Genomic DNA, 20324 nt, shown 5'->3' with positions numbered 1-20324 from the left:
AAGATTTTAAGCATATTGCATAATCAAAGAAATTCTGAGCACATGCAAAAACAAAAGAGAAGCAATGAAATATTAATAACTGATTATTTTCTAGTCAATATGCTTTTTTTGTGCATTTTTTTCTTTATTTTTTGCATAGTAAAATAAAACCTAAAGCTGTTTGCCTTTCCCCCCCTCAAATCATTTAGTCAGATACATGATTAAAAACAAGTTTAGTGTTTTGTTCTTCCCTCATATTTGAACTATTTAAAAAATATAAGATATTTTGATGGATTAATTGATCATTAAGAACAAACATCACTGTCTCCTCTAATGATGATGGTTTAGACAGAATCGTGAAGAACACATTAAGAGCTTCTGGACTGTGAACGCAATAACAGAGGACTCTCATCAGATACTCACATTCAGTGTAAGTTAAAGGCATCAGACACTACCATGATGAATACATATTTTACAGTTGAAATAGTTTTTATAGTGCAAAATGTGAAATGAAACTGAAAGATCTGAAGATTGTGAACCAAAAGAGTAACTGGTAGATCATGTTATGGATCATCAAAACAAGACAATATCAAGATATTATACCAAACAAACAAAAGAATAGATTTGAATAATACTGTGGTATAATGACAAAGAATAACATTTGGTCGTCTGACAGTTCCTCGAGGTTATCGTACAATGTTTCGCATGAAGAGACTGTAATCTGTTCACGCTGATACTCACAGATGCTGGGATATAGTTCATCAGCAGGTTTTGGCATTTATTAAACACATTCAGAGCGTCAGCTGTTGTTAAATGTTGTTATCTGGGAGGATTTGCCAACACTTTTAAGGTCTTATTTTTTAACTTTAGTTAATGCATTAACTAACATGAACTAACAACGAGTCAATATATTTTTACGCCATTTATGGTACGTAATAAAAATGTTCATGTTAGTTCACAATGCATTAACATGCAAAAACAAATAGGTTTTGAGTTGCACTTTTACAAAGAAAGCTGCATTGAAATGTTAAATTGTAAGCAAGACTTAATATCTTCAGTCATTTTGTTTCTCCAGTAAATGTATCTTGATTTCAAGAATGTTTAGATATTTGTGCTGGAAAACAAGACAGAAACACTGAGGAAGAACATCATGTTTGCTGAGGGACTGATGACGAATTGGATTTCTTTCTTCTGACCAACGTAATAAATCTCTTTAAAAAAAATTCTAGAAAGTCAAAAAAATGCTAAGTGTTTTTAATGTGCTTTAAGTCAAAGCATGTGTAAGTTCATAAGTCGACACCATTGCTGAGTATTTCCTCCTTAAAACTGCAGTGAACCAAAGACAGTCTCAAACACACGCTTTGAAATCGCTGGTGTTTCTGACGTCACAAACTACCTTGTAACCAATCAGATCAACGTGTGATCGTCAACCAGTGGATCTCTGAGCTGAGTGAGTGAGTGGAGGCGGGGCTCATTTGCATATTCATAGAACCGCGCATACTAAATGAGGTGTAGTTACATTCAAGATATTTTAAGGCATGAAGATTTTTTTTCTAGGAAAAAACATTTAAATGTGTAATTTTGGTGATCAAAGATGAGTTTTAAGGGATATAATTATTGACTTGAGTAATTGCACCAGTTTTAAGTGGCAAAATGAAGCAGAGGAAAAAAGAGGTGCATTTATGAAGTGAGAAACAGGTGCAGAATGGCAGAGTTTCAGGAGAGAAGGAGCAGGAACGGGATGAATAATTGGATTTCAGGATTAAGTCATTGATACAAGACGGATTAGTCGGAGAAAAGACTGGCCAGAAACTAAACTCAGCCAGAACAGAAACACTGGTGGACAAACGGCTTCTGTCTTTTCCAAAAATAGAATTCAAGAAAGTACAGCAAAGCATCATGAGATGGAGGTTTAGTGAGCTCGTTTAGTGTGTCAAATCATGCTTTTGGCCTGTTGCTTGATTTGTTCATCATAGCAAAGATAAAGCCAGAACGAGTCGAGGTCAGAGCAAAGTTCAAGAAAATCTGAATAATACACAGTGAAGACGCTCGAGCCACTTGTGTTCAAGGTTTTTTAAAGTAGTCAATAATTTTATCCCTTAAAACGCATCTTTGATCACCAAAATTAAACAGTTTTTTTTTTTTCTTGGTTACAAGGTAGTTTGTGACGTCAGAAACACCAGCGATTTCAAAGCGTGTTTTTGAGACTGTCTTTGGTTCACTGCAGTTTTAAGGAGGAAATACTCAGCAATGGTGTCGACTTATGAACTTACACATGCTTTGTCTTAAAGCACATTAATAACACCACATAGTAATAGGTTAAAGCGCTGATAAAGCTGTGAAGCAGATTTGAGGAAGTGAAACATGGTGTCGAAATGTACGGAAGCGTATTGCATTCACTCGAGGAAAAATAATCTACTCTGTTTTTCTGAATTAACGAGTTAATTATCTCAGAATTATGAGATCATTTTTAATGAATAAGTTTTTGCTCTGTTTTTCTGAATTATTGAGTTAATTATCTCAGAATTATGAGATAATTAAGTCATTAATTCAGAAAAACAGCAAATATTTTTTATGAAAAATCATCTCATAATTCTGAGATAATTAACTCAGTAATTCAGAAAAACAGAGCAAATACATTTTATTTCAAGAAAAATGTATCTCATAATTTTGAGATAATTAACTCGTTAATTCCTAAAAACAGAGTAGATTATTTTTCCTCAAGTGAATGCAATACGCTTCCGTGTAGACACATAAACAACATTAAAAGCTGGATTTTCACCACAGGGCGACTTATCTAAAAAATGAACAAAGAATGTGCATCAGGTGTGTTTTGTTTTTTAATGTTTTTAATTAATTCGTGAAGCAGCCACGTAAACTTTATCGTTATTATATTGCTAGATTACAATGCTTTCATATTTTGTGAGAGCAATTAACTTATTTCGTTGTAAATAAAACTGCTAAATGCCTAAAAGTATGGTGATATTCCGTCATGTTCCTCACTGTGGTGTTTTCTAATATGCTTTAAGACAAAGCATGTGTAAGTTCATAAGTCGACACCATTGCTGAGTATTTCCTCCTTAAAACTGCAGTGAACCAAAGACAGTCTCAAACACACGCCCTCCTCAACTCCTACAGAAAATCCCGAGTTTCCCGCTCGTGTTTATGACTTTGTGCTGGTGACTTGAACCACTGAACGCATGTTGGCACCGGAAGTGTCCGTAACTGTTTACTAAAAGTTAGTTGCTATGGACGCGGAGTGACGCTTGTGCAAAACACTGCTGGGAACGCGCTTTCGATGCGAATCAGACTTATTGGAACAAACGTGCACGAGTAAAGCGCGTGTGTTAGCGAACTCTCTCTGGAAGAAAAGGACATGCGCTCGTACAGACAGCAGAAGCGCGATGATATTGATAATAATAATAACGCATCTGGGAGTTTTCTGCCTGCTTCGGTAAGAGTTTTACATGAAGATCTGAAGAATCATTATCAAACCTGCCAAACTCGCCAGCTGCCGCCTCAGATCATGTGCAGATGGACAGAAATCCTGCAGTTATTGACATGAGATTCAGTCCTGAGCTTCGCTTGTGTTCTTCTGTCCTGCTGAGAGAAACAGCTGGTCCTCAGGCTGCTTTTACAGGCTTTTTTAAACGGATTTGGCTCTTTTTCAGCAGATCTTACAGTCTCCTTCATTATACAGCGCTTTAACAATATAGATGTTTCACAGCAGCTTTACAGTGATAACAGGAGATTACAGTAACAGAGATTAGGCTTTACAGCAGCTGTAGAATAGAGCATATTGTCCAGATAAAGTTAGTTTTGGTTGATTCTGTTGTAAAGATCATTAGTTATTAACTTAGGGGCTGCTAATGTAAAACTTTTAATGTGTTCTGGATGTTCATTCACACACAACAGCTGTGTTTGGGGCTCGAGAACACACACTCTGAAACAGGATCCAAGGTGCAAGTTTTGAAAAATTGTGAAAGACATTATCATCACCATGTAAACTTCAAAAACGTGAATCTGTGGAAACGCTGACGGCGTGCTCGTGCATGTTTAGTCTATAGATGTGCGCGTTTGATTATGCGCAGGCGTGTAGTCGTTCTTTACAAAGTGGCATCGCCAAATGACTTGTCTGGCAGCATAATACTGATTATTTTTTGACAGCAACATATAGTGTCGGCCCACATCTGTGGAATCCACATGTGGGCCGGATCTGTGCCGACACTGTGTGACTGTGGCTGCGTTTACACTTGGCATTAACATGCGATCACCGTGAGCCACCGCAAGCCAATCAGGACACGGTGCGTTTACACCTCAACAAGTGGCTTCTGGATCTGGATAACAGATCGGATCTCGCATTCCCGCGAAAAAAATTGGTGCAAAGTCGACCTGAAGTGGTGGGTTTTCTTTTAAAAACAGTTTTCAGTCGGGGGACATTTTACAAATCTCGCAAAATGAGGAGGATGAAGAGGCTGCAAGTGCTAATAATGTGGATAGATGCCGGAACGTATCCGAGAACGTTTCCAGCTGTGGAAAGGTGCCAGGGTTGTGTGACGTCCACCTGTGAACGCAGACACGACGGCTGGAGTGCGTTTACACTACACTGAGATCCTCGACTCCCTCCGACCCTGGACACACTGATCAGATAACATTCCCATCAGAAGCGCGTTTACACTGGTGTTTTCAGTGTGTGTGTGTGTGTGTGTGTGTGTGTGTGGACAACATCCGGATACAGGTCACATGTTAATGCCGAGTGTAAACGCAGCCACTCCTTAATGTGTTTTTATTTTATTTATGTTTATTTTTTTTTACCTATGTTCTAAGTATTATTAAAATAGGGGTTGTATGCTTTGTTTGTGTATTTGTTTTTAGTATTATAATTCTAGGGTATAGCATGTTTTTTAGTTAATATATTATAAGATATAGAATGCTTTAGGCAAGGCAAGGCAAGTTTATTTATATAGCACATTTCATACACAATGGCAATTCAAAGTGCTTTACATAGAAGAAATTAAAATAATAAAAAGAAATAAGAATAATTAAAACAGTTTAGAAAAATAAAATACAGTACAGTACAGTACAGTTGGACGAACAGCGGCACAGAGCTCATTCAGTAAATGCACAGCTAAACAGAAGTGTTTTGAGTCTGGATGTGAAGGTGACTGTAGGAGCACGTCTGATCTCCTCTGGAAGCTGTTCCAGCATAATAGCTAAAGCCGACTCGCCATGTAGCGGGCTGCTTCACTGAGGACTGTTGCACTGCAGCTGTCTTCTAGCCAGGTTTCATTCAGAAGCATAAAATCCAGGTTGTTTGTGGTTAAGTCGTTGACTAGAAGTGATTTATTTTTATGTGAGCGAATGTTTAAAAGTGCTAACTTAACAGTCTTACTATCACACGCAGTCATACTAGACACACTTTTTGTGCCCACAGCATTCTTAGTTTGACGTGTAATAGGCACCAGATTAGTTAGGTTTGCTGTACGGCTGTTGAAGGCCTTAGACTTTCTATCTTGTAACAGAACAGCAATAGAGAAAGATACAGGCACACTGGGTTCCCGCTTGTTCTGTAAACATTTGAGAAAGTTACTGTTATCGTAGCGGGGACCCGACACATATCACTGAGAGCTGGTATCAGTTGTTTTTGGTTCACCTCGAGCAGATGGAGGAGGGTGTGGGCCCTGGCGTTGTGGCAGAGGCCGAAGAGCTCTCACAGGAGGAGGGGGAGGGCGAGCTGGGCCCGCAGGCTTTGGTGGTTGCGGTGCCTGCCGTTTTTTGGTTGGTATCTGGGGGCTTGCAGCAAAAGAGTGGGATAGTTTGGTTCCAGCATACACCAGTTCTTCCATTTTCTGTGAGAAGCACAGAAGTGGAGATGCTGGAGAGAGGGATAACACTCCTTTAACACTCTTGAACCAAGTTTGTTTGGGTGATGGCCATCCCGATGAAACAGTTGTCTCTGACTCCAGAAAAGATTGAAGTTGTCAATGAAGTTCACTGCTTTTATATTGCAGGTTTTTTGCAGCCATGTATTTAGCCCAAGCAACCGTGAAAACCTGTTTGTTCCTCTTGCTGGGAGTGGTCCACTGATGAATGTCTGAACTTTCAGTCAAAAGTTCAATGAAATCCTTCTTAAGGAGTTCTGACTGCTCTTTATGAATATCATTCTTCTCCACATGAATGATGAGTCGATTTGCAGTCTTATGTTTCATCAGAATGTTCTGAAGTTCCCTGTTTATATCAGAAGTTGTTGCTTGTGGAAGGCAGCACGTAGTTGTATCCCTGTTGCTAATGTTTCTGATTATGGAGTCCCCCACTATCAGAGTCCTGGGCCCGGCTGCGCTCTGAGCTGAGTGCCGCTGTCTGCTCGACCTTGAGCGCCAGTTAGCATCAGTGTTAGCTACTGGCCTATTCAGTCTGTGTTCGATCACATTCATCACATTTGGGGATCCCTCATTTACATTCATTAGTACTTCAAATCTGTTCTCAAGATGTATAGGCGGTGGTAGCAGACCAGTGTTTGCAATCCTTGTCAGAGCTGTATCTGGGGTAGAGGATGCTACTGCGGTAATATGTGATGCTCGTGATAATCTGATGTCTCGAGTGCCTTTGGGTCTCGCTCCCTGTTTGTGCCATCGATTAGTAAGTCGATCGGCTTGTTTCTCTACCTGTCGAGGAGCACTAGTTTCATGGGACTCACCGGTATGCTGAGGGTGTTCATGACGAAGCTCTGTTGTGTGCTCCGTCTGGTTTGGTGGTCCCGCAAGTAACTTTGTTTCAAGAACTGCAATCCTTTGTAAAAGTCTGTGGCAGTTAGTGCAGCAAGTAGATTCTTCTGTGCTGATTTGCTGAAGTTAAAATTAGGTGATAAAAGGAGATAAAATATAAAAATATAGGGTAGAATATAAAAGCGATAGAGCAAAGCGCGGAGCAGTAAGCAAGAGCGTCCGAACAGTAGCTGAGCAGGAAGTGGGTCAGCTTTAGTGAAAGCTGTGTGAAAACTTTAGTGAAAGTTTTGTTTTATTAATGTAGTAAGGTAGATAGACTGATGTAGTCTGTGTGCGACGATTGAATGTGGTTGCTGCTATTGTTACAAATCTAATTTCCTGAGAAGGATTAATAAAGTATCTATCTATCTATCTATCTATATTTAAAGTACCTTGTAGTGTCATGATAGCACAGTGGCTCAATATGACAAGCGCTGAGTGTCGTAGTGTCGTGTTTTATGATGATGGTGATGATGATGATGACGATGATGATGATGATGATGATGAATATTTCTCTCTCTCTCCGCAGGTTTACGGCTATAGTCAGCATCTAGCGGCGGTGAGGTCACTCCTGCCCGACAGAGCGACGCAGAGACCGGTCAGTGTGAGATCAAGTGTTGCAGAACCAGTCTAGTCTAGAACAGGTCTGGGGTTTATGATCGCCACAAACACAGTCCCTGCAATCTGATCATATCTCTCTTTACACTCTCAAACACAGTCAAACCAACATTATTCAGACTCCTTCAACATTTCTCACATCATCAGTTTATTCGCTATAGTTTAGAAATGGTAATAAAATATGAGCAGAACTCAGTTGATATTTGACTGGTTTTGTCCGTCCTTCTGTTAGACTGTCTCACACATGAATGATGTTGAATATCTGTCAGCTGTTAAATTTAACTACACAATTAGATAATACCAGTTTAGCTCAACCAATCACCAAGCAATGCTTCATTGTGTTCAGTCTGTGTGTAAAAAGAGCATTAGCAATTAAAGACAAAACACTTCAGCAAAACATGATCAGCTCAAAGTGTCTGAATCATGTGTATAAATGTCACTGGTAGTCTCTGTATGAAGAGTTTCTGGGTATAATATCTCACAGTTTACTTTATTCTGCTCTCCTCATTTACAGAAATGAACTGTAGTGTCCTGATCACACTAGTGGAAAATATCACAAATGATATCTGGTGTCTGAATCACGTTTAGTTTGCCTGTGTAATGAAACTGTAAGTGTTTAAAGTGCATGAACTAAAGGCTGTGATTGAGCACCACGACTCCATCATGTTCTTCTACTTGGTTTCTGAGGGTCAATGGAGCAAACTTTTTATTTATGGATTATTTATAGCTTTATTTCTATAGCACTTTAGACGATACACATTTCAAGTCATCTTCACGCTGATAAACAGGAAAATAACAGAATCAAATATGAGACACATTCATCTGTAAAGCAGCTTCAGAGTCATTATTCAGTTCAGTTCTGTTCTCATCTGAAAGGGTCCGTCCAGTTAAATCAACAGTATTACTGAATTAATGATGATATTTCAAACAGAGCATTTTTTTTATGGTTGTTATCAACCGCTTTTATTCATGAACTATATTCATGCTAAATGAGAATAACTTTAATATGTCACTTTATTCTTTTGCCAGCTTGATCTGAGGTTATCAAACGAACTGAAGAAAGCTTTGAATGTGGACTCCGTGAAACCAAACCCGTCCAGTACCGGTACAGAACTCTGCGAAATATCACCCTGGAATTATAGTTTCTGTCTGTATGTTTATAATATGGCAGTGATTGTTTCACTTTACATCTCTTATTGCTTAAAGAAGACATTGATGTTGTTTTTGTGCAGGTTTTCCTGCTTGAATGTTGATAATTCTCCTCATATTCTCCATTGTTGCGGCTCCTCTCTTCCCAGTCTGTCAGTAACGCTCTGTTTACTTCCTGTCTCTATGAAGCCCCTCCTTCTGAAAAGCACACTGTGCTCTGATTGGTCGGCTGGAGCAGTGTGTTGTGATTGGTCGAGCGCTTCGAGTGTGTTTGGGAAATGCCCCGCCCCGCCCCTTACCATAACCGCCAGTTTAACACACTACTAACTAACTCAACCAGGCCCCGCCCCTTTATTCATGCTCAAACAGCAACATCACACACACTGAAAGACTTCTTGTGTCCTCAGACGGGTGTCTGTCGGTCCGGCACCTGCGCGCTCCTGCACCGGCCGCTGAGAGTGTGTTTGCAGGTGCGCAGCGATGTGTTTTCTCACTTCCTGTGGCACTTCCTGTCGGGATGGTGGCGGATCTGGGGCCGCAGGCGTACAGGGTGAAACCACATCGAACCACGTCTGCGAAGAGTAAAGCAGCGTTCGCTCACACACACGGTGAGACCCAGAGCAACCCTCTCTCTCTCTCTCTCTCTCTCTCTCTCTCTCTCTCTCTCTCTCTCTCGAGTCCAACACTGAGTGAGTTAAACTGCAGTTCATCCACTGGCCACTAGAGGCTGCAGAAGAGACTCAATCCCATAAACCCCTGTGTTAAAATGCCCAACTTTACAGCAGAAACACACGTTTACAGCCTGATGCTAAAAGTGGTTTTGGTCTATAAAGCTGATGTTGCCCTTCATGACGACTGTGAGGGGGGGGATTTTTATATAACTCATCCGTTTAAATTATATTAAGCCCTAAAGTTCTGCATAATTAAGGGCGTGGCCTCTTGAGTGACAGGTGGATTGCCGCTGATGTCACTGCTAGCCGTTTGTCTGTTAGCGTCACATCACCTCAGCTAATCCGCCTCACTGCACTTTTCCGTTTGTCCGGGAGTGACGCTTCCAAGATGGCGACCGCCGGCTCCGCCCACTTTGGGCTTCAGAAACGCTCCTCAGAAACACTATGGTGTTTCTGACGTCACAAACTACCTTGTAACCAATCAGATCAACGTGTGATCGTCAACCAGTGGATCTCTGAGCTGAGTGAGTGAGTGGAGGCGGGGCTCATTTGCATATTCATAGAACCGCGCATACTAAATGAGGCGAGGGTGTCGAGTTACATTCAAAATATTTTAAGGCATTACGTTTTTTTTAAAGGAAAAAACGTTTAAATGTGTAATTTTGGTGATAAAATAATTGACGATATTTTACTATCACAGAGATGATAATATATTATTTCATGAGTTTGATTCCCAGAAAAATCGTCATGCATGAACTGATGAACATGCACGTCTCCTCTGAATGCGAAACAGGAAGTCTGACCCCGAGCTTCCTGTCTGCCATCGGCTTCAGAGATGACATCACTTCCTGCCCGGAGAGACTGGATCTGGACCGGTACCTCGTTCACTCACACACACACACAAACACACACACACACACACACACACTCATGTTTTCTTCTTTCCTGTTCATGAATTTTCTTGTAATATTTTGGAAGATAATTTTTACCGTTTGTTTCTTCTGTAACACTTTACAATAAAGTTAATTACGTTAGTTAACATGAACTGAGAATGAACAACACTTCTACAGCATTTATTAAACTTTGTTAATATTAATTTCAACATATATACTAATAAGTTATTAAAATCAAAGGTTGTATTAGTTAACACTAGCACTGTGAACTAACATGAACAAACACTGAACAGCTGTATTTTTATTACCTAATATTAACAAAGATGAATAAATACAGCAACACATATATTGCTCATGCTTAGTTCATGTTAATACATTAACTAATGAACCTTATTGTGAAGTGTTACCGTTTCTTCTTTAAATTGTAAATGAGATTGGAAGCCTAAAGGAATATGTTTAAGTGTGTGTGTGTGTGTGTGTGTGTGTGTGTGTGAGAGAGAGAGAGAGAGAGAGTGTGACTCTACCACACCAGCAGGGGGCAGGAGAGTCTTTCTCAAGATAAAAAGCTATTTTCCAGACGCAGTGAAATGATGTAATGATTGTTAAATTGTCGATTGTAATCCGTGATGATCAAGTCAAGTCACTTTTATTTATACAGCGCTTTTTACAACACAGAGTGTTTCAGAGCAGCTTCACAGAGATAACATGGAAATACGACAGCAGAGTTTGTTTCTAGAAGAAAATTGCATCATCGTCCACCTGAAGTAAGGCAGATGTATAATATTGTTGAATATTAAATGTCCCCAACTAAGCAGGACGAAAGCCAATTTGAGACAGACTTTTAATCGCTGGTGTTCAGCAGAGGTCGTCGGGTCAGGAGTGTGTAAAGCATGTGTTGAGAGATCCCCCTGTTAAACACTTCTGCTGGACGTCCTGTTTAACACCAGTAGAGTGCTCTTTATCAAGTTATTTCACTGAAGGACTTATTCAGGAAGATTATGTCTGAAAAGGGTTTGGATTTTTTATCGAAAATAGCCTTAGATGCTGACATGTCATTAATCTCTCTCTCTCTCTCTCTCTCTCTCTCTCTCTCTCTCTCTCTCTCTCTCTCTCCCTCTCTCTCGCTCCCCCTCTCTCTCTCTCTCTCCCTCTCTCTCTCTCTCTCTCTCTCTCTCTCTCTCAGACGCGGCCTGACGGCGGTCCCGGATCTGGATCTGCAGGTGTGTGTGAAGCTGCGTCTCCTGAACCTGCAGCACAACCTCGTCTCGCACCTGCAGGACCTGCTTCACCTGCGGCACCTCGTGCTCCTCGATCTCCATGACAACCGCGTGATTGACATGTGTGGGGTCTCCGCCCTCAGCTCTCTGCGTGTGCTGCTGCTGGGGAAGAACAGGTGTGTGTGTGTGTGTGTGTGTGTGTGTGTGTGTGTGTGTGTGTGTGTGTGTGTGTGTGTGTGTGTGTGTGTGAGTGAGCTACCGGGTCACAAACACACACTCTTTCTCCTTGTGTATAGTGTGTAATCTAACAGGAATGCTCTTAAAACCAACAGAACTCCAATTAAACTGTCAGTGTTTGATATCAGAGCTGAAGCTCGTGTGTTTTACGAGTAAGTCTCTGATGTGCGGAACTATCTAGATCTCAGCTAACAGTTCTGAACAAACGTTCTCCCAGTAACGTTAATATAATGTTCTCAAAACGTTAGCACAAAAACATTATTCATAGATCGTTAATGGAGCGTTTTTAAATGTTGCTACTCGTACGTTCAGAAAACATTCAAAAGTAACATTCCCATCATGTTTGAAGAATGATACAATGTACAACAGTTAGAACATTCAGACATAACATTTTCATAACTTAATGGGAACGTTAGAAAAGCGTTCTTAAAACATATTTTTGTTATCTAGGGTCATATTCCCAGATATCAGACAGATCAAGGCCATTTTGAGGAGCATTAATTATTTTCTGTATCACAAAAACTATGCAGCAAATTTCTTTAATAGACTTCATTCAGCATTAGATGATTCCGGGGTGGAAAATGAGCGGAAGATACTCGTCTGTCACTCCAGTCATGTAGTGTTTCTCCCGAGGGATTTCAGTCCAGTAGAGTTGCACACACACACACACACACACACACACACACACACACACACACACACACACACACAACGACTTCAGAGGATTTTTCTCCTGTGTTTTCTGTGTTTATGGAACATTAATCACTGATAACTCCTGAATGTCTGTCCTAGAATCCAGAGGATCTGTGGTCTGGACGGCCTCACCAAACTCGATGTCCTGGACTTACACAGTAATCAGGTACAGATTCAGATATCGAATATGATTATATTTTTATTAGACACTGAGAGCTGCTGCCTAGTGTCTTAAGCAGTGTTGTGTAACTCAGTGTTGTGTAACTCTTAAGCAGTGTGTGTGTGTGTGTGTGTGTGTGTGTGTGTGTGTGTGAGAGAACATGATGGTTATTGTAGTTCTAGACTAAATGTGAGCGTGCATTTACGTGAGAATAGCGTGAGAATGCAGAATCAGAATACTGTGCAAACCTCCAATAACTAAATATGTTAAATACAACATACATTTTTATGTATTTAATCTAACTTTATTGACCAATGTACTTGCTTCTGACCTTCGATGATTCAGTTGAACCATAAGCAAAAATGACTTTAGATTTTTTAGTTTTTAGTGGTAAAGTACGTGTTAAACTTTTTTCTCCTGTATCATATTCTTCTGTTATCCAGAATCATTTGTTTGAGCAGGGCCCTCTACTGTACTCTACTGTACTTTACTGTGCTCTACCTCTACTGTACTCTGCCTCTACTGTACTCTACCTCTACTGTACACTACCTCTACGGCACTCTACTGTACTCTACCTCTACTGTCGTCTACTGCACTCTACTGTACTCTACCTCTACTGTCCTCTACTGTACTCTACCTCTACTGTCCTCTACTGCACTCTACTGTACTCTACCTCTACTGTCCTCTACTGTACTCTACTGCACTCTACTGTACTCTACCTCTACTGTCCTCTACTGTACTCTACCTCTACTGTCCTCTACTGCACTCTACTGTACTCTACCTCTACTGTCCTCTACTGTACTCTACTGTACTTTACTGTGCTCTACCTCTACTGTACTCTGCCTCTACTGCACTCTACTCTACCTCTACTGTACTCTACTGTACTCTACCTCTACTGTACTCTATTGCACAATACTATACTCTACCTCTACTGTACTATGCCTCTACTGTACTCTACTGTACACTACCTCTACGGTATTGTACTTTACTGTACTCCACTGTACTCTGCCTCGACACTACTGTACATCACTGTACTCTAGCTCTGCTGTACTCTACTGTACTCTGCCTCTACTGTACACTACATCTACTGTACTGCACTCTACTGTACTCTGCCTCTACTGTACTCTACCTCTACTGTACTGTACTCTATTGTACAATACTGTACTCTACCTCTCCTGTACACTGCCTCTACTGTTCTCTACTGTACACTACCTCTACTGTACTCTGCCTCTACTCTACACTACTGTACATCACTGTACTCTGCCTCTGCTGTACTCTACTGTACAGTACTCTACTGTACTCTGCCTCTACTGTACACTACTGTACATCACTGTACACAGCATTTACTGTACTCTACCTCTACTGCACTCTACTGTACTCTACGGTATTGTACTTTACTGTACTCCACTGTACTCTGCCTCAACACTACTGTACATCACTGTACTCTAGCTCTGCTGTACTCTACTGTACTCTGCCTCTACTGTACTCTACTGTACATCACTGTACTCTAGCTCTGCTGTACTCTACTGTACTCTGCCTCTACTGTACTCTACCTCTACTGTACTGTACTCTATTGTACAATACTGTACTCTACCTCTACCTATTGTTCTCTCAGTTTCTGCTGATTTTAAACCTTGTCGTCGTTCTGTTTGCGTTGTGATAGTGGAGGCGGATGCTGATTGGTTGATTAGTGGTTTGATCACGCTGTGCATAAGTAGCTCCGCCCCCTCACTGCTGTGAGTAATACATGATGAGATCCAGGGGTTTTAAGGTGGATCAGCATCAGTCTTTTAATTATTTCCCACGTCAGTCTATTTTAATCTCGGTGAGTGCTAGTTTGGTTGTTGAGCTGTTGGACATGCATGTGGGATTCAGCGCCTCGCTGCTTTTAGAGAACAACCTTTAATGGCTCAAAGTTTCTTTTTTAAACTATCTAAGTGTTTTATTTCACTGTAACCTCATGTCAGTCTGATGTTGATGCATAACTTCTTTTGCTTCACATAACTAACGGTAAAATATATATTTCCACTAAAATACGATACCTAGTCATGATTGTTTTTATGATACTTTTTATATATACACTACTGTTCAAAAGTTTGAGGTCGCTAAGTCTCTTCTGCTCTTCAAGGCTGCATTTATGTGATCAAAAATACAATAAAAACAGCAAAATATTATTATAATGTAAATCATCTGTTTTGTGTGAATATACAGTAAAGTGTAATTTATTCCTGTGATCAAAGCTGAATGTTCAGCATCATTACTCCAGTCTTCAGTGTCACATGATCCTTCACAAATCACTCTAATGATTTGATGCTCACGCTAACATTTCTGATTATTATTATGTTGCAAACTTTTCGGGATTCTTTGAATGTTTTGTAACATTATAAATGTCTTTACTGTCAATTAAATGCGTTCTTGCTGAATAAAAGTATTAATTTCTTCTTTTAAATTTGACCTTTGAACAGTAGTGTTGATAACAGAACCTGTGCAGTCGCTGTATTGAGATGAGGGTTGTTTTAAAGAGTCAATAACAAGTCATTTATTAATATAATATTCTCTCTTAAATGCAAACATCATTAATGTCTAAAGGATTGGAGTCTGTCTGGTAAAACATGGTGTAATTGATGTAATTCAGTCAATCTGCAGTTTACCTCCTGAAGAGTTTAATGGTGCGACTCTCCAACATTGAGTCCTGCGTGACTTCAGCTCCTCTGTCTCTCCTCAGATCTCTCAGATTGAGAACCTGTGTGGTTTGTCAAAGCTTCGTGTGCTGAATCTGTCGGGGAACCGCATCGCTCGCGTGGAGAACCTGCAGGGCTTGAGGAGTCTGAGCGAACTGAACCTGCGACACAACGCCATCGCACACGTGGTGAGTTTAATACGTCAATCATAAATAAATGACATTTAAATACAAAACATCAACACTTACTGCACTTAAACAGAATGTGAATGTGATGTTCAATGATTGAAATATTAAAACTTGTAATCTCAGTCATTTATAAAACTCCACAAATAGCCGATGATCTCCAACAACTGTTGCAATCTACTTTGATATATGGTTGCTAGGTTATTGTTGGTGGTTGCTAGGGTGTCTGTGATTGATGACGATCTTCTGTCTGTGATTGGTGGAGTCGTGCATCAGCTGGAGAGCAGGACATGTTCACAGAGACACAATACAGAGTCAGTGGAGACGGTGCCCCCCCCCCCCCCCCCCAGTGGGCGTGGCTTTCACATTATGACGCGTGTCGCTCTGTCTCTATCACATGTAGCTAAAGAAAGAAATTGTTAAATATTTTTTTTCTGCTTTTACATTTTCATGGTTCAGTTTATATCAGTACAGGTTTCATTTTAAAATCATTTATTTACATTTTTCATTGTTTGGACATAATTATTAGCTTTTCAGCAACCACTTAAAAACATCTTAGCAACCATTCTCCACACCCTAGCAACCACAAATTAATTTAGTTTGAAAAGCCTCCAGCTGAAAATAATGACTGACTGTTTTTGCTGTCGATCACTTCCTGTGTGTGTGTGTGTGTGTGTGTGTGTGTGTGCTGAATTTAAGCATCTCTCTCTACACACACACACTCCCCTCCCCCGCAGTCGTCCTGCTCTTCCGCTGCCCCTCCCGTCAGTGTTCCGCCGCAGCGGTGTGTGTGTGGGTGTGTGTGTGCCGGTGACTGAGGGATGCTGCATCACTTCTCTCTCTCTCTCTGTTTGTCTGCAGACGGATGTGCAGCATCTTCCTCGTCTGCAGCGTCTGTTTCTCAGCGCTAACAGCATCAGCAGGTAAGATTAGCATTAGCGTGTCTAACCCCGTCCTGTCTGAGGATGTGTCGTGCCCTCGTCCTGCAGCACACACACACACACACACACACACACACACGCGCGGGCGGAAGCATTTAGACTGTCATCCAGTGTGTCTGTAACCATGGGAACATGGTTCAGTAATTAGTTTTTTATGTGTTGTCATGGTGGGAGTTGTGCGGTTGCTAAGGGCGTGACACATGTATGGTGTTGATGCAGTGTGACGGAACGAGCGTTACGGCGTGTTTTTCCTCATTACTGCTGTGTCATACTGCTGCATCCAGAGCCCTGTGTGTGTGTGTGTGTGTGTGTGTGTGTGAAGGGTCTGTGGGCGGGGCTAACTGAAGGTCAGGAGTCACTCAATGTCTATATAAAATTTATTCAGCCATGAAATAAAAAAATATAAAAGTTAAAAAATATTTATATCTTGCAATTCTGAGTTTCTCGCAATTCTGAGTTTCTCGCAATTCTGAGTTTCTCGCAATTCTGAGTTTATATCTCGCAATTCTGAGTTTATATCTCGCAATTCTGCGTTTCTCGCAATTCTGAGTTTCTCGCAATTCTGACTTTCTCGCAATTCTGACTTTCTCGCAATTCTGACTTTCTCGCAATTCTGACTTTATATCTCGCAATTCTGACTTTATATCTCACAACTTTATATCTCGCAATTCTGACTTTCTCGCAATTCTGACTTTATATCTCGCAATTCTGACTTTCAAGCAATTCTGACTTTATATCTCGCAATTCTGAGTTTATCTCTCGCAATTCTGAGTTTCTTGCAATTCTGAGTTTCTCGCAATTCTGAGTTTCTCGCAATTCTGACTTTATATCTCGCAATTCTGACTTTCTCGCAATTCTGAGTTTATCTCTCGCAATTCTCACTTTCTCGCAATTTTCACTTTCTCGCAATTCTGACTTTCTCGCAATTCTGACTTTAAATCTCGCAATTCTGACTTTCTCGCAATTCTGAGTTTATCTCTCGCAATTCTGACTTTCTCGCAATTCTGACTTTATATCTCACAATTCTGACTTTATATCTCGCAATTCTGACTTTATATCTCAAAACTTTATATCTCGCAATTCTGACTTTCTCGCAATTCTGACTTTATATCTCGCAATTCTGACTTTCAAGCAATTCTGACTTTATATCTCGCAATTCTGAGTTTATCTCTCGCAATTCTGACTTTCAAGCAATTCTGACTTTATATCTCGCAATTCTGACTTTATATCTCGCAATTCTGACTTTATCTCTCGCAATTCTGAGTTTCTCGCAATTCTGAGTTTCTCGCAATTCTGAGTTTATATCTCGCAATTCTGAGTTTATATCTCGCAATTCTGCGTTTCTCGCAATTCTGAGTTTCTCGCAATTCTGAGTTTATATCTCGCAATTCTGACTTTATATCTCGCAATTCTGACTTTCTCGCAATTCTTCACTTTTTCCCTCCAATTTCTCAATTTATATCTGTTTTAAGGGGCACCTGTTTCATGGATGAGAGGATCTGCTGGGTCACGGAATGTTTTTGTGATGTTGAAATGTTGATGTTTGAAATTTGAGATGTTCTTGTTTAATTCCATGGTAAAAATGAGCTTCCACACGAAGGGAAGCAACACGACAGTTAACGATTCTCTCTTCCTGTTTGAAATCAGAACTATTGCAGAATGCCGTGTGATGTTGACATCAGTGTGTGTGTGTGTGTGTGTGTGTGTGTGTGTGTGTGTGTGTGTGTGTGTAGTTTGGATGCGCTGGCCTGTCTGTGGCACTGCCGCTCTCTGAGTGAGCTGAGCGTCGATGGGAATCCCGTGGCGCTGGAGTCATGCTACAGACACACACTCCTCCGCTGCTGCTCGCCACACCTTCAGCTGCTCGACATGAAGCGTGTCACGGTGAGTCTGGGCCGATCACGACCCGTTTAATTGACTTGACTTGACTTAATCCTGTTCTGCCGATCACGACCCGTTTAACCCTGTTCTGATCAAGCGTGTCACTGTGAGTCTGAGCCGATCACGACCCGTTTAACCCTGTTCTGATCAAGCGTGTCACTGTGAGTCTGAGCCGATCACGACCCGTTTAATTGACTTGACTTGACTTAATCCTGTTCTGCCGATCACGACCCGTTTAACCCTGTTCTGATCAAGCTTGTCACTGTGAGTCTGAGCCGATCACGACCCGTTTAACCCTGTTCTGATCAAGTGTGTCACAGATGTGATGCAAACTAAAGGCCTAAACTAATTAAAAACAGGGACGAGCTGTTTGATGGGTTCTGCTTCAATGAGAAATACATCAACAGTTACTTCCATGGGTTCTGACGATGAGTGTAATGGAGAATGTTTCTGTTGTGATGCCGTTTCATTTTTTTAATTTAACATAACATGATGTTATGATAGTGGGGGCTTACGTTTTGATGGGGGTTTGAATTTTGATATTTTCTATGATTTGTGATTATGATTAGTTCTAAACTAATCATAATCACAAATCATAGAAAATATCAAAATTCAAACCCCCATCAAAACGGTTGTGGAGTTATATTAGAGCTGTATAATTTCTATAATTTATTTATTTTATGTAAAAGAGTCATATATTTAACGTTACATTCCTATAGTGAGTAGATATAACTTATAATTATGTAATTCTTTAGATTTGTAATATTAATTTTTCAGTGTATTAATTGTGTTTATAAACGATAGATGCCTTTGAAGTGTTTGATGTGTAGATCATGTTTGAAACCCCTGATCTCCAAAACTGCAGCAATGCATGCTGGGAAGAAAACAGCTGGGCCGGCACATCATCTGAAAATAATCCTCTGTGATCCACTCACACACCACACACACACACACACACACACACACACACACACATGTGTTTGTGTGTGGATCACAGAGGATTATCATTGCTGCAGTTTTGTAGGTGTGTGTGTGTGTGTGTGTGTGTGTGTGTGTGTGTGTGTGTGTGTGTGTGTGTGTGTGTGTGTGTGTGTGTGTGTGTGTGTTAATTGCATCCTGACGGTTTGCTGGCGTTCTGCAGGAGGAGGAGAGACGCTCGGCGAGTGTTTCGGCACGAAAGGAGGATGAGAAAAAGAAAGAGAGTCACAAACTGGCTGCGCACAAGGTACAAACACACACTTCAGTCCGACACACACACAACAAACTACTGAATTCAGAGGGAAAAGAAACTTTCTAAGAGGTCGCTCACACAGAGTCACACATGGAGTTTGCTCTGACACACAGTGATCACATGCTTCTGGATGACAGCGAATCTCAGCATCTGTGACACACATTCAGTGCCAGGATTCAATCTTTGATCTCTAGGAGCAGCTGGAGGTCAAGCAACATCATCACTTTTTCTCCAGAATGTTATTGATCTCAGTCTCACGAGGCCATAATTATGAATATATAACCGTTCAGAGACACTCCAGATGAATGATTCTCATCAGATCTGTTCTCTGATGTCAGTTAATGATCACGGCAATGCAGGTCAACAAATAAAATATTTAAGATCATTTATTTATTTTAATTACATTTTAGTAAGTGTTTAATTTGGATTGTTTTTATTTTTATTAAAAATCTTTTATATTAATGTGACATTTTTATTATATTATTATTTATGATTTAATGATGATTTATGATTTTATTTTGACTTGAATCTTTTAAATAGTTTGTTTATATTTTTATCATTTAATTCGTTGTTATAAGTGTAAAGTAATTTTCAGATTTTAATTATATTATTTTTATTTTTTATTTATTCATTATTTATTTTAATTTTCCCTTTTTTAATGTTTTACTTACATTTATTCACTCTACATTTACATTTTTATAATTAAATTTTAGTTAGTATACTTGATCTTTTTTAGATTCTTAATTTTTCTTAATTTTTAGATTCTTAATATTCTTAATTTTTATTACATTTTTTAATTAATTATTTTAATTTCACCTTTTTATTAATTTATATAATAAACATTTTTATAATTAAATTTTATTCAGTAATTTTTCATTTTTATTATGTATTTAAAGTTATTAATTATTTATTTTAATTTGTCCTTTTTTATTAATTATACATTTTTACAATTTATTATACATTTTAAAATGTAAAATGTTTATATTTTTAATGTTAAGAGGTTTAATTTTTAAGTGTTATTGTT

The 20324-nt window shown here is 39.8% G+C and overlaps 1 protein-coding gene across 2 annotated transcripts in view; it reads left to right on the top strand.

The window, feature by feature from the left end:
- The first annotated feature begins 3246 nt into the window (after nt 1-3246).
- Nucleotides 3247-20324, top strand: part of lrrc49 (leucine rich repeat containing 49) — a 29980-nt gene continuing 12902 nt past the window's right edge. The window contains exons 1-11 of one of the 2 annotated variants that reach the window (XM_084410112.1): nt 3247-3433; nt 7273-7341; nt 8391-8466; nt 8918-9118; nt 9975-10056; nt 11258-11467; nt 12321-12387; nt 15107-15250; nt 16109-16170; nt 17922-18072; nt 19211-19294. In XM_084410112.1, the coding sequence (XP_084266238.1) occupies nt 3356-3433; nt 7273-7341; nt 8391-8466; nt 8918-9118; nt 9975-10056; nt 11258-11467; nt 12321-12387; nt 15107-15250; nt 16109-16170; nt 17922-18072; nt 19211-19294 (1224 nt within the window). In that variant the 5' untranslated portion in view covers nt 3247-3355. The remainder of the gene's footprint in view (nt 3434-7272; nt 7342-8390; nt 8467-8917; nt 9119-9974; nt 10057-11257; nt 11468-12320; nt 12388-15106; nt 15251-16108; nt 16171-17921; nt 18073-19210; nt 19295-20324) is intronic. The other variant, XM_084410113.1, reaches the window with a different exon arrangement.

Source organism: Rutilus rutilus (genome assembly GCF_951802725.1).
Source record: "Rutilus rutilus genome assembly, chromosome: 5".
NCBI lineage: Eukaryota > Metazoa > Chordata > Actinopteri > Cypriniformes > Leuciscidae > Rutilus > Rutilus rutilus.
The sequence above is the reverse complement of the archived record's forward strand: the minus strand, read 5'-3'. Positions and strand labels throughout refer to the sequence as shown.